The sequence below is a fragment of the Bacillus rossius genome, chromosome 1 (assembly GCF_032445375.1).
Source record: "Bacillus rossius redtenbacheri isolate Brsri chromosome 1, Brsri_v3, whole genome shotgun sequence".
Lineage (NCBI taxonomy): Eukaryota > Metazoa > Arthropoda > Insecta > Phasmatodea > Bacillidae > Bacillus > Bacillus rossius.
This window is the reverse complement of record NC_086330.1, coordinates 156000854-156015600: the sequence shown is the minus strand read 5'-3', so window position 1 is coordinate 156015600 and position 14747 is coordinate 156000854. Positions and strand designations below refer to the sequence as shown.

At 36.3% G+C, this 14747-nt stretch overlaps 1 protein-coding gene across 2 annotated transcripts in view; it reads right to left on the bottom strand.

The window, feature by feature from the left end:
- The window catches only part of LOC134546328 (26S proteasome non-ATPase regulatory subunit 5-like), a 75680-nt gene extending 61143 nt beyond the window's left edge, over positions 1-14537 (bottom strand). Inside the window, exons 1-7 of one of the 2 annotated variants that reach the window (XM_063389093.1) lie at positions 14301-14537; positions 12904-13048; positions 8196-8438; positions 6955-7207; positions 5544-5732; positions 5277-5386; positions 408-597 (exon numbers count right to left, since the gene is read on the bottom strand). In XM_063389093.1, the coding sequence (XP_063245163.1) occupies positions 408-597; positions 5277-5386; positions 5544-5732; positions 6955-7207; positions 8196-8438; positions 12904-13048; positions 14301-14488 (1318 nt within the window). In that variant the 5' untranslated portion in view covers positions 14489-14537. The remainder of the gene's footprint in view (positions 1-407; positions 598-5276; positions 5387-5543; positions 5733-6954; positions 7208-8195; positions 8439-12903; positions 13049-14300) is intronic. The other variant, XM_063389092.1, reaches the window with a different exon arrangement.
- Between the last annotated feature and the right edge of the window lie 210 nt (positions 14538-14747).

Genomic DNA, 14747 nt, shown 5'->3' with positions numbered 1-14747 from the left:
TTTTAAATAAACGTACTTTCCATGAACGGGTTTGGTTTTTATGAATAACTTTGCCTAACAAATTTTTTTTTCCGCATAATCGTTACACCTCTACATTTCAAACTTGATTTTAGAATAAAATGTGCGACGATTATGCAAGAAAACACGGTATTGCATGTTTAAAACATTTTTATTGTTCATGTTATTTTATTATGAGGTCCCATTAAAACATCAAAAAAGGGTATTTATATTGCACAATGACTTAACCTCAACAGTAAAAGTTGTTATATGACAAACTCACGAGGTATGCTATGTCAAATATTCATCATTTCAAAGTGTTAATATTCACGATTGAATCGAATACAATTCAAATATTCAAATATTTGTAAAGGCCTAGTTTCAACATACTGAGTTAGCAGGCCGCTCACCTGGAGACATCTTGAGGTAGTCGAGACCCCAACGCCATGAGACCAGAGACTTGAGCACCTGCAGGGCTGCCAACCGCAGCTCAGGGAATGGCTGGCTGCACGCATACATCACCAGTTCCACAGGGTCTGCTCCCAAGCTTCTGAACCACTTCAGAGATATCTCGGAGAGTTCTTGAGTATCATCTTCACTCTGATGAGAAACCACAACTTGCACTTGTAATATTTTTCATACTCAGTAATTTACATGCATGAATGACAGTCTGCTTGACACTTGTTCACAGTATAAAATTCAAGATTAAAATTTTTCTACCAGGAGCTTAGCAAAAACTTACCAATTATCAGGACTAGATAATTAAATCATTTATTAATAAAGAATTCATAAGAGTACTTAATCTCTTATAAATGTACATACTAGTAAACATCCACGAAGAAGTCTTGGGCAGCAAGCACTAAACAACACCAACAGATTACGCCAATATATACCATAAATAAAACCCATATACATTTCTGAAATTACAGTTAAAACAAAAGTTAAAAATACATATCATACTAAATCAAGTGCTGTCAATCTGTGAATGAGCCCTATGCTCTTTGGTAGTGTAACCTTAAGTCTTCTGTTGTAATATAGTGGGGTGACTACTACAAAATTGGCAAAATATGTTTTAATGAACACTAAAGTTCCAATAGGCTAGGTTTACAACATGCTAAAACTTGAAATGTGCATAAATGGTTGTAAAACGGAAGTCATACATTCTCTCAAAATCATAATAATAATAATAATAAACTTGAAATTTCTCCCCCCCCCCCCCCCCCCAAAAAAAAAAAACATCAGAAATGTAACTATACCATTGTAGTACTCACCTCACATCATGAATGTTGAACAGATGTTCATTTGCTTCATTGTTGAAATAAGTGGATGCAGTTTTTTTAAAAAAAATTGGCAGCATGCAAGTTGTTTTCCTTATTGAAGTAAATTTTTATAGATAAAAATTAGGGATGGGACGAATCCACATTTTGGTCGAATCCGAACCCTTGTTCGAATTCTCAGTGTTTGTCATCGAATCTCAAATCCCAGTCCCACACTAAACTTCACCACATGTTATTAAAAAAAATCACACATTTATTTTAAAAAATTACATAGGCCCATGTATTAAAAAAAATCACATGTGTATTTATAAAATTATAAAATAAGTGCATAGTGTATACATCTGATATAAAATAGAGACAAATAACCTCAAAAACCACACACGTAAGATTGCATCTGTCTAATTCTCTGTTAAATTAATCCTTCCTATGTTTTCAATAAAATACGTTTGTATAACAGACACGTTTTTTTCTGCAATGTTATATTAGTGAAGGTTGGAAATGAGGTAGTTATGGTAATTGACAAAATGCAGCGTAATTTATCTTATGTTTGTGCTATTTCCGTTACCTTAATAATATAGTTTCGGTATACAATTTTCAATTACTAGCGTATTTACTTGTGTATAGAGCGCCCTCGTGTATAGTGCGCACCATGATTTTTGCAACTAATTCCAAAGAAAAAAATTTATAATTTTTTTTTCCCCATAAATAATTTTACTAACATTTTGTGGTACCTGTTAAGTAATTACTTATGAAACAAATGATTATTTACATTGATGTGTGGTGATGTGTCAGGAAAATACTTAAATTAAATACTCTTCCACCTGAAAGCGAAACTTTTGTGGCATACTGTACCATCTGAAACGACACGAGCAAGCTAAACTCTGCTGTGTAGACGGAAGATAATGAAGCGCTGTATCGTCGCAACTGGTACGAGGCGGGAGGGAGGGAGGCAAGAAGGGGACTATGACCATCAAGTAACCTTGACAGTTGACAGGACTAAACACCACCACTCCCATCACCGTTGCTAAGCTGGCGCAGAGGACTAGATGACTCATAGGTAGCTGCTGGGACGAGGAAGCGAAGGAAGTGTGCGGGGAACTGGTGACAACATGCTCTCTCTCACTCTCTCTCTCTCTTTCTCTCACTGGAGGCAACAAGTGGCGAAGTGGCATTTCTCCACACGGTACTGTTACTATAGCCCGTCCCACTCTTAGATTGCAGTACACGGCTTATGGTGCGCGCTGTTGCCAAATCTCTAACACATTACGAATTTCAGGAGATGTGTGTTTTTGTAATTCGGATCGAACAAGAAGCATTTTAAGAAATCATATCGTAATTTATAATATTTTATACTATTACACATGTAAATTTGTAATAATGCCACTTTTATGTAAATTTCAAATAAAAACTACCTATTTTAGACGAAAATTTCTTATAGTTTTCTTTTATGTTCTAAAAATCCCATATATATACACACACACACACACATATATATACACATATATATACACATATATATACACACATATATATATATAATCACATTTTCATGGGCCCGATAAATGCAGTATTTTTGGACAAGTCATGTCCATAATGATAAATAAAATACGGTAATGGAAATTCTCGGTCGAGTAGTTATGGGAAAAATCCGAACAATTGGGTCGAAATGGGGAAGATTTTTTGAAAAACAGAAAAATCGCAACAACTCCCATAATATGAATAATATCGCATCCATTTTAACGTATGATAACTCGGAGTACCTAATGCCAAAAAATGTTTTCTAAATAAATTTTTGATATGACCAGCCATAACTGCATGGGTTCGAAAAATATTTTCACCGGACACAAAAAAAATAACTGCCTTAGTAGACACCTTATCAAATCTGTTTAAAATGTTTGTAAATATCATAATTATTTTCCAAAACTTTGTCAAAAACAATGTTTGATAAGATGCTTGGTGTTGAGAAGGATAGAAAAATAATTCAAAATGTTGTACCATCATCGCTATTAATTCCTTCATATTTATTTGATACATTTTACATATTATGCTCAAGATTCGATTAAAATATATTTTGTAACAACCATTACTGCAAGGGGAAGAAAAAAATATGGGTTTAAGGATATAAAAATCACTTTTTGTTCTAATGTAAAGAAATATAATCATCAAAATCTTCCTGCGCCTTTAGGCTGTGCCAATAAGGAATTTTTTTTTAACTTTATCTTACAACAAGAATCTGTTCACACACATTTCATTCATATAAATGTAACGTTTACTTTATTAAGAAATTAATAACATCACATACCTTTTAATCACTATCGATACCTCTGACCAATGTTGATACCCCTTCCATAAGAGTAGCACAGAGCTGACCAGAAGAATGGTAAGCTTCCTTAATTACATTGCACACACTCATATTTTTTAAAAATACTCAAATACATTCAACACAATCTTGCGCTCCCTCCCGCGTAAACTACCGATATAATTTCTTTTCGGTGTTCTAACTTCCATATTTTATATGTACGTAATAAAATTAAATGTAGAAAATAAAATCATTTATGTTAATATATAATTTGTTTGTCAAAATTATAACTGTAACGAGTCACCGGACACAACGCGTTGCTTCGTCGCGAGACGCGATACTAACTGGCAGGCTGGTTTTCAGAAATGCGTGTCTAAGGAAATACATGGTTGACTAAGGAAGCCATGTATTTGAAATTGCTTGCAGGACAGAACCCCACTTATCTAAACACACAACCCTGTTTCCTCTTACGACGACAGCTTGTGAGAGAAACCTCTATTGCAGCGCGCTCTTGTACTGATAAGACACATCTTTAACAGCTATTTCCACGGAAACTGTAGAAGCAATTGAGATGGAGCAGCTTTTAAAAACTAATTCAATTCATTGTGAATATTTTTCATGCTTTCGTCCCCCATCTATCTTTAATAGAAAAAAAGTTTTCCGCTGGTCAACTTTTTGATGTGTCAGTTTGTGAGAAAATGCATTTCAATATATTAAAAAAATTATTTAAGTGAAACCTGTATAGTTTTTGTCTTAACATTTGTTCGGTGGCGTCCTAAGGCATTAATTTATTAATAAAAATAATCTGAATGAAATACACATATAGGTTATTTTTTTTGATGTGCAACATCTCGGAATACGTCAAAACAGTTCGCAGTGAATAAGTTATGTTTTTTAATTTTTTTGGATACTTAAAATATTGTTAAGTATTCAAAATAAGCATTGACTGATGCGTATTTTGATGCTATACAATATGAAAAAAAGCTTGGTCCAAAAATTAAAATTTTAATTTCGTTTGATATTTGGCAACAACGCACGGAGAAACATGGACAGCGCTAACGGCAATCGGCGTGTGTTAGAGAGAGAGAGAATGCGCCCATTTACTTCCACACTGCAATCTAAGAGTGGGATGCTCTATAGCTGCTGCACTGGCTTTCTGTAGAGGGGGAGGTCTAAAATTAAACAAGAGACCATGATGTGCGAGCTTGCGCGCGCACTTGTGTGTGTGTGTGTGAGCATAGTGATTGACAGTGGAGGGGGAGGGCCATACTAAAAAGGAATGGAGAACGAGATAGAGAGAGAAAATGAAGATAGTGATGGAAGAGTGAGAGTTGAGAAACGCACTCTCCTGCAATCTTTCCCTTTAAACGTCACCTATCACCCCCGTCACCCATCACCCGGCAGTAAACGCCTCCCCGCTCATCTTTATTTCCCCGTGTATAGCGCGCATCCTTGATTTTTTTTTTCCCTTTACTTGAGGGAAAAAAGGGTGCGCTATACACGAGTATATATGGTAAAACTCTTAGAAACCCTCCTCGAATCCATAGGATTCGGTATATTCAACGAATTCAAGATTCAAAAATCCCATCTCTAATAAAAATAATAATGGAACCTATCATAGCTCTAACTAACATTATATATCTTGTAGATTATTTTATGTAATAATGGATAAAACAAAAAAAAATTAGAATTAAAATTGTTACCTTGATCTCAATAAGATTTGCAACTGTGTTAAGAGCTCTCACTTTAAACTCAAATGGCAAAGACTTTATCTTTTCTCCCAGAATTCTCATTGCCTTCAACATTTCTACTTCTGAAAAAAAAAAAAAAAAAAAAAGTGGGTAAATGTATTCAAATGTACACATGTGCATGGGTGAACACAAATGTTTACATACTGAGATCATTAAATAAAATATTTATATTATTTATAAATATGAATAATGATAGCAACAATCATAATTTCGACTTACCTAAATTATTTAGCATGTGCTTTCCATCTGATGTACTAGCGATGTAACCAACAGTTTCCATTACTATCCCAAGCAATGTAAGGTCAGCTGTCTCCAACATTTTGAACAGAGCTGCAACTACAGGCTGATACATCTTGAACATGTCCTTTGGCCATGATTGAATTGCATTGCCGAAAAATTTCACCACTCCTTTGAAAAACAAAAAAGAAATGCATGCTTAGAAGATCAAAAACCTAAAATTAACTTGAGGGGTTGATAACAAAAAATGTTTAACAACCCAGAATACAGCCCTCCCTACTTGTTAACCAGTTTATTAATGATTTAATATGTTGTCTGATCATGTACAGTACTTGGTGAGGTTTTTTGATATGAAGTAAATAACAACTGTTAATGCTTTTGAGCAGTAATTGGGTGTTAGGAAAGTTTGTTGGCTGTTCTTTACTTTAATTCATTTTTGTAATAATTCCGATTATTTTCTTACTTTAGTGTGAAAAAGTCGTTGAAAGTTCTTTTTACTTATATATTACTGGTTGGTTACGTTTTATTGAATGTTCATGTAATTTTCTTTGTATATGGTTCTTTGAAAGCTGGCTGATGCAATAGTTTGGCAGTCACGTAAGAATTAGAGTAAGACAGAGTTCTGTAAGAGGGGGGAAAGACTCGTGATTTGGTTGAAATGCTGTTGCCATATGCCAATATTGGCTAATATTTTTGCATGTATTTTAGTGATTAGTCTGAAATTATGTCTCATGGCACCCTTGTATTCCTCAGAAGAGAAGGGCGGTCATAGAAGCAGTCAGTGTCTGTACGAGGTACCGAGAGGTCGCGTGTTGGGAGGTGACTCACAATTAAAAATATTCATGTAGTGGAAAAGAAAAATTTCATGACTGTGGTCCAGGCTATGCCGAAATTGAAACCTTTTTGAACATTTTTATTAGAATTTGTTTGACCACAGTTGTTGGTAACAGCCCAAAAAAATAGGTGAGTAATTTTGTCATTGTTCTGAGGATGGAGTCCTTCAGTTACAAGCAACCACAGGATTTTCTTACAAACAGTATCTAATTTTTCAACTTTCGGTACCTACCAATGTATAGTAAAAATCTCATGTTCTTTAAATGATTTACACAATGGGGAAATTTTAACTTAATACATTTCTTGGACAACATAGGCCATTGCAGTTTTGCACTGTTTGTCATGGGACAAATTCAAAATGCAAAATAAGAAGTAAAAATTGTAAACCTAAAACCTATGATGAACCTAAAAGGGTTTTATGGACAACACGACGATGACAGCACAGACGAACACATTGAAGCTTAAATATCAGACAGCACAAGAATTCTGTGGAAATAATAACAGCATAGACGAACACAGTGTCAACAATAGCGGTAAATGCAGACAACACAGCACTGACCGGGCAACAGGATGGGTGAAGCGAGGTGGTCCTGGCCGAGGACGAGGGTGACGAGCGAGGCCAGGACCCCGTGCTCCTGCAGGTACTCGAAGCCGTGCCTCTGGGCCACCAGCTCCGACAGCAGTGTCATGGCGCTGAGCTGCCGGAGCACGTCGCCATCGCCCAGCCCCTCCTGCAGCATCGCCGGGAGCAGGCCGCTGGCGTGGCAGGCGGCCAGTCCCTGCTGCGAGCTGCCCGCCACGCTCGCCACCACCTGCTCACACCCGGGCACACAGCTCCAAAACAAACCACGCCGTTTACTAACTGCTCAAAACATCCGAGGGGATTTACGAAATGCATTTAAGAATACGCCGAGGGCAGATCAGTAGTTCTATTTCTGTTTTTTTTTCTTTTTAAACTGTAGTTTTAGGAGACTGATAATATCTAAAAAAAATGTTTCGACAGGCATTTGTGTGGGTATGAAAAATTTTGAGAAGAGGTACATGCAGGGAGCCTTAACTTTAATATTCCACCGTGAAATTTTAATATTACCAGTTTTAAGTCCTATTAGGCCTGCAAAGACTGAACGTCTGTTGGGTGTCAAGCTCTTAAAAGTGAAGAGATATGTGAAGTGCGAGCCAGTGTTTCCCTTAGTGCCTCTGCTATGTTAGAACTTGTGCGCTCAGCCTAGTTCCTTCACTCACTCAAATTTTGCTTCAAACAACATTAAATTTTCATTGCAGTTAAATCCCCTGAATGGCACATTACATCAATAAAGCGTCATAATCACCGTTATCTTATTGAACAAGGAACTTATAGCTCTGATTCCTTCAAAGATTTTTGTATCTGGCATGTTCTAAATTATTCTAAATTTAATTTGAACTGTTATAGTGGGTTTGTGGCAATTGTATGTGTTCCAAAAACAAAGAGAGTGATACAAAGCTGCTGCCTTTATGTAAAAAAAAAATATATTCTATGAATCTATATAGGTACTAAACCTCTGCTGCATTATTAATAATTGCTTTTTAGTTGATTGATGAAATCCCAGAAAGTAATTTAGTCTATTAGTTTTCTTATACAGTATAAGTTACAACATAAATGTAATGTTTGTAGAAAATTAAATTTCTGAAGTTCAATTTTGGGACATATTCTTTTTCAACCATTACCACTCTGACAAGGTAATACAACCAGCAACAACACATCATCTGATAAAATACTACTGTATTAGTCAGAATCTTGTCAAATTTTGACGCTGACACTACCTCATATATCCTGAAGCGGACAATGTCGTTCTTCTGCATGGCTTCTCGAAGGAGTTTCTGGATGCCTGTGGAGAAGAGGAGCGTCAAGCCAGCCGGGTGCTTCGACAGGTTGACGAGTGCCTGCACTGCATTCTGCGCCACCGACAATTCCTCATGGCCACAGCACAAGATCACGGCAGCGACCAGCTCTCCGATACATCCCATCTGCTTTACCGCATTCCCGTCAGCGAACAACACTTTGAACTGCAAAACACAATAAGTGTTTTATACAGACTTACGCCACAGCTTTATGAAAAACATTCCGTTTGCTTAGGAGAAAAAAAATGGTGACAAATCTGTTTGAACCTACTTGTAATTTAGCTCTAACTGCAAAACTGCTGATTAACCCGCGATTAGGCGCACTATGAGCAAATTGCTCACGGTCAGCAAATAATCGTACATCATTTTATGAAATCTTCACTTTTGACTTCGGGTCTCTTGGTACCTTCAAGTCGGCATTTTGTGATTCGCCTAGTTCCATTCATAGCCCCTAATACACATAGGAATCGAAAGTGTCAACATTCAAAGTCAGCTACCTTCATTCTGTGAGCAGTTTGCTCTATGCGCGCCCGATAGCATATGTTGACCGCGTATCGGGTGTGAACGTCTATCAAATGCGCATCCGATTACACTCGCGTGTTATTACAGTCTGTGCATGTCGCTCGTGTATCCCCGATAGTTTTCGCGCGGTTTCTTTTGAAGTTTGGATGTAAAGATGAATTGTGTGTAATGCATCTACAATCGAGTGAAGTCAAATTTTAGTCTGCTGTACAATGGCTACTAGCAAGGATCTAGAGGTATGGTTATCGTGGCTTCGAGAACTAGAAAATGAGGGCTATTACAGTGCCATTAGTGACAGTGATAATGAAAGTGAACACAGTGAACACAACACTGCTAGTGAACTATCCGAAGTTGAAACAAGAGAACTGGAAATAGGTGAGTGTTTGTCAGCTGATAATAATTATTATTTGGGAAAAGATAAGAAAATAAAATGGGGTAAACACTTGCCACATCGACCAAGAAATGTTCGTACAATGGCATGCAATATTGTAACTCATCCTCCTTGCATCAAGGGTATTGCGAGAAATGCAAATACTATTTTAGACAGCTGGAAATTATTTTTTCCAGAGACTGTTGTAGGTGAAATTGTTGACTGTACCAACACATACTTAGCAAAAATGAAGTTACAAATTGCACGTGAACGTGACTGTCGAAATACTACGTTAGAGGAAATGTATGCTTTCCTGGGTGTTTTGTACCTGGCAGGATTGAAAAAGGCTCAACATCTAAATGTACAAGAACTGTGGGTTGATGATGGGACAGCACCAGATTGTTTCAGAGCTACAATGTCAATAAAAAGGTTTGCCACACTTCTTAGGGCTCTCAGATTTGATGACCTGGACACTCGACAAGAACGAAAGAAGATTGATAATTTGGCTCCCATTAGGAAAATTTTTGAAGGATTTGTTACCAAATGCTGCAGTTTCTATCAGATTGGGGAATATGTAACAATCAATGAAATGCTCGAGTCTTTTCGCGGACGTTGCAAATTTCGCCAGTATATTGCAAATAAACCAGCAAAATATGGCATCAAGATCTATGCACTAGTTAATGCTCGGATGTTCTACACAAGTGTACTAGAGATATATGTAGGTAAACAGCCTGAGGATCCATACAAAACTGACAATCGAGCCAGTAGTGTGGTAAAACGTCTAATTGCTCCCATTACAAAAACTGGACGCAATATCACCATGGATAACTATTTCACATAGTCCGACTTGCAGAAGAACTTTTGAGGGACCACAAACTGACAATCGTTGGCATACTCCGTAAAAATAAGCCAGAAATTCCACCATTGTTCCTGGACACTAGAGAAAGGCCAGTCCACAGCAGCATGTTTGGCTTTGGAGAAAAATGCCTCCTAGTTTCGTATGTGCCGAAGAAAAGAAAAAAAATGTGCTGATGCTATCTACAATGCATAATAGTGACACAATTGATGAATCAACAGGGGAATTGTGTAAACCAGAGGTGATAACATTCTACAACCTTACCAAGGGTGGCGTAGATATTGTGGATGAGATGAAGTCATCATACTCAGTGTCAAGAATCAGTAACCGGTGGCCACTTACTGTGTTCTTCACAATAATGAATGTAGCTTGCATAAACAGTTTTGTAATTTACAAGTGCAACACAAATGTAACTACAGATCGCTGTGCATACATAAAGACTCTAGCTTTGGACCTCATGAAACCACATTTAATGACCAGATCTTCCATTCCCACGCTTTCAGGAGAAGTGGTACGCCAAATCAAACGTGTTGCTGGCTTATGTGATGTGGAAAATCAAATGTCACCAGTTCAAGGATTTTGTGGCCTATGTCCAAGATGCAAGAACAGGCGAACTAAGAAGATTTGTGCAAAATGTGCCATACCAATATGCAATGAACACACAACATTCACTTGCGTGAGATGTATGGGTGGTGATACAAGTGATGAAGACTAAGACACTGTAGCGTTGCAGAACCCTGCCCTCCAAGATAAATAATTTTTCTTTTAAACTATTTTTATGCATGTAAATATTTCTTAAAAAGTCTTTCTAATGATATTTTACCGTTTGTTATATATTTTAGGGTTGATATTTCTCACTTGCTATGTGTTTTAAGAAGGTATTTTGTATTTTATTAGACATTTTTAATCATTACTATTTTTTATGTAATTATTCACAAATGAGCCGCTGTACTATATATTTGCCTGTTTAGAATTACTTTTTCAGGTTTTTCTCAATAAGTTGAATTTTGTCAAGTAATTTGTATTATGATTGCTGTTCTTAATTTTAATTAACGTGTTGCAATATAATTATAGATCACGGGACTGTGTCTGGGCTGGGGTGATGTGTAGGGAGAGAGAGGCATGAGAGGCCTGTAAGTGTGAGTGAGAAAGAAACAGTGCTTCCCCGCCAACCGAGATAAAGACGGTAATTCCCCCACTGCATGGGAACTGAGTGATAACTGCTGTCTCACGGTGTGGGAGAGAGAACGAGAATGGGAGTCCCCGATTTTGATGTGAAATTGAAAAGAGACAGATCAAGGGAAGCCCCGAGCTCTGCGTGTACAGGGTTTTTCATGTATTGTAATTTGTTCTCTGATTGGCTTGTATCTGTAAGCGTGAATGAAGCTTGCGTGTGATTGGTCAGTGAAGTCATGTGATTTCTCCTCCCTGCGTGGAGGAGACAGTGGCAAGACTTCACCAGTCGTCTGCCGATCGCTGCACCAGTAGGTCGCATTCGGTGGCTTCTCGCAGATGATGTAGAAGCATTTGAAGAGATAATTTCACGTTGGTGGTCGGAGCCAGGCCTATTCTTAAATTAACCTAATTATTTGTTATATTTCGTTCGGACATAATTAGAAATTACGGCCACCTTCGTAGGCGTTTTGGCTCGGGGCGAAATTCGTTTTCGCCGGGTGCGGTCATGTTTAAGGCCGCGCTAAATTCGTGTACTTGCAGTCAAAGACTACTGAAGAATATTATTTTTCGTTAATTCTCATCACGCGAACTGCTGGCATTTTTCGACGGGCAGATGTATGTGGAATAAGTGAGTAACCTCTTTTGGAAGTGTTTGGAATCGTCTGTGCAACATTCTATTTGAAAAATAAAAACAACAAAATTACAATCGGCGTTGAACATCTGTTTATTTTTGTATATAACGAACCGTTATAACACTAGTAATGTGACACAATGAGGGACAGACTAAAAATTAGCTCTTGTGAGTTATTTACCTATAATTATGTTTATTTAAGTTATATTTATATAGGTTTTACTAGGGCCTCTGTAGCTATTCAGCATGGCTGTATTTTAGTTAGATTTTTTTTCAATATTATGATACTTCAAATGTGGATTTTACCTAACAATATTTTTTATGTTAGATTGCTATAGATGAAGAGGCTCGAAGGATGTTTGCAAATAATAATTATAAATAGTGAAGTTGAATTTTATGTGAACTTCTTTAATATTGTATCTTAAAAAAATATACCTAGTGATGATTTAATACTACAATACAAGATACGCATTGCAGTGCATTCATAAATGTGCAAATTAAAGATGTGTAAATAGTTTTTCAGCATTAAACACTAATAAGTATTTCATTTGAATCATCATTTGAAACTTCTAGTATATAAAACATGTTATTTAACTAAAATCTCGCATTTTGACAATAATCACAACTGTTGCTGCCGTGAGCAAAATGCTCAATGCGCACCCTATCTCAGAATTTTTTATAGTGCGCCCGATCGCGGGTTAATCTTTATGTGTACATAATCAATAAGTGAGTTAAATAATTTCAAAAACAAACACTATCATTCCTGCATGGACACACAAAATTTCCTTAAAGTTTCAAAATAAATGATAACAAAAAACAGTACACACATATGAGGCATTGCAAATATTAGGATTAGAGGCAAACTTAGAGAAGTAGCACTTCTATTATTTTCAGTATACTCTTTGATTCTAAGTAAAAATTCTAGTATTACAAGTGAAGTCTACTTCTGTAAGCAATTGTATCAGTTACTACTGTCTTCCAAGTATGTTAATAAAAATTATCTTTGTTGAGTTTGTCCCTACATCCACGATGCCCCATAAACATGACACATAACATATGCAGCCAGTCTTCAAACCTGTTTTAACACCATCACGACAACCTGAGGCATTGGATGTGCAAGGGCTCTTTTCATAGGAACCTCATAGCGGGAGCAGATATCTCTGGGTTCCAAGGGTGTGACCATGGTACTTATAATATCACACGCATTGCTTATTTGTTCCCTGCAACACCATATCAAAGGCAATGTGAACACTGCCATTTATACAAATTCATTTCAATTGTAAATAAAGTAAAACTTTAATTAACAGTCACCGTCCGGACCAGGACTGAGACGGATAACTGAATAGATAGATAACAGAAAACTCTTAATACATATGCACAGTAGCGTGATTTCACTGTAGGCTTGGGGCGAAAATGAAAATAAAATCATTTAAAAGTAACTAAATACATACATATTCCACTGCCATACAGTAGAGTCACAATCAGCTTTATACAGTAGGGTGTAAAAGTAATCAGTGGACAATTTTAAAGATTTCTTTTAGTTTGTTGAAACATTTTTTTTTTGTTTAAATGACAGACCGACAACAGAAACATACAGTTAAAAGAGTGACTGTTAATCAAAGTTTTACTGTATCTATCAAAAAACTAACCAAATTCAATCACATAATGAGAGGAAGAGAGAACAAAATAAAAAAAAATGTGTTTTGTGAACTATCTTTTCCCTCTGAGACCTAGATTTAAGTTTATGAAATTTTTTAATGTACCTGCATACTGTTTTTTTAATGTGATATATTGTAATTCTGTTTGTATTGTATGTATACATATGTACAAAATGACTTGTTCTATATCCTGGAGCACTCAAAACTCCATATGAGATCCACAGAACAAAAAATTAAATAAATAAAACCACACATTAAAACAGTAGGTACACAACTTGAAGGTTCACAACACTCTCTTATAGAATGATTCAATAACTATCCACATGTGAGAAAAAAAAAGTTGTTTATTTCTTTCAGAACAGAGGCATTCCTTCACAATTATCTTAACCAAATATGGTACCTAGAGTGCTAAGCTGCTGAAACTTTTTTTTAATTTTTTTTTTTTACTGATTTAATGGTTATTGGCTTTCGTCCACAACCAGCACTAGATGCCTTTTCTTAATCGAAGCCTTCGAATTATCATATGAATCAAATATCCGTACGTAGAAAATTAACTACCATGCCTTACCCGAGAATTGAACCCAGAGCCCCTCGCACTGTAAGACGGTGTGCATCCGACTACGCTACGTACATCGGCCAGCTGGAAAGACTGTGTGATAAATCTGTCAAGTGTGTATTACTCTGTAGAAAATTGTGTGTGATATAAAGCAGGGAAGATTGCATGAGCCAAACAGCAGCAACTGCAACAGGATTTAAATAAATACGTGTATTTTACGATATTTAATTAATGAATATTGATAAATAAAACACTCACCTATCAGAAGAATTTAAACAATCAAACACCATATTTAGATCAACGTTTCTTGATAAAAATCGCAATTGTTCTAAATTTAAAACACTAAGCGCCAATTTTATTTCAGGCAAAATATATCCCCTTTCATTATCATTTGACAAACCACTTAAACAATTCTGAAACCACTGAAGCTTTTCAAGCACAATCATTTTGTATACAAACAATTCAAAATACTACTAGTACTTTATTTACTCTATGCAAAATACGAACTACGAAGGCAAAAAAAATTAACAAAATTCGATATACGAATCGATTTACCGTAGTATGAAACAAATTGTCGAAATCATCTACTATGTGGGACAAGTTCAACACACGTTCGGTAAACCAATTTAAGGAACAAAATCACTATAATAGCTTTTAGGGAAAATTTCTCCACATCGTTTAAGATTTTAAACAAGGCTTAAACAC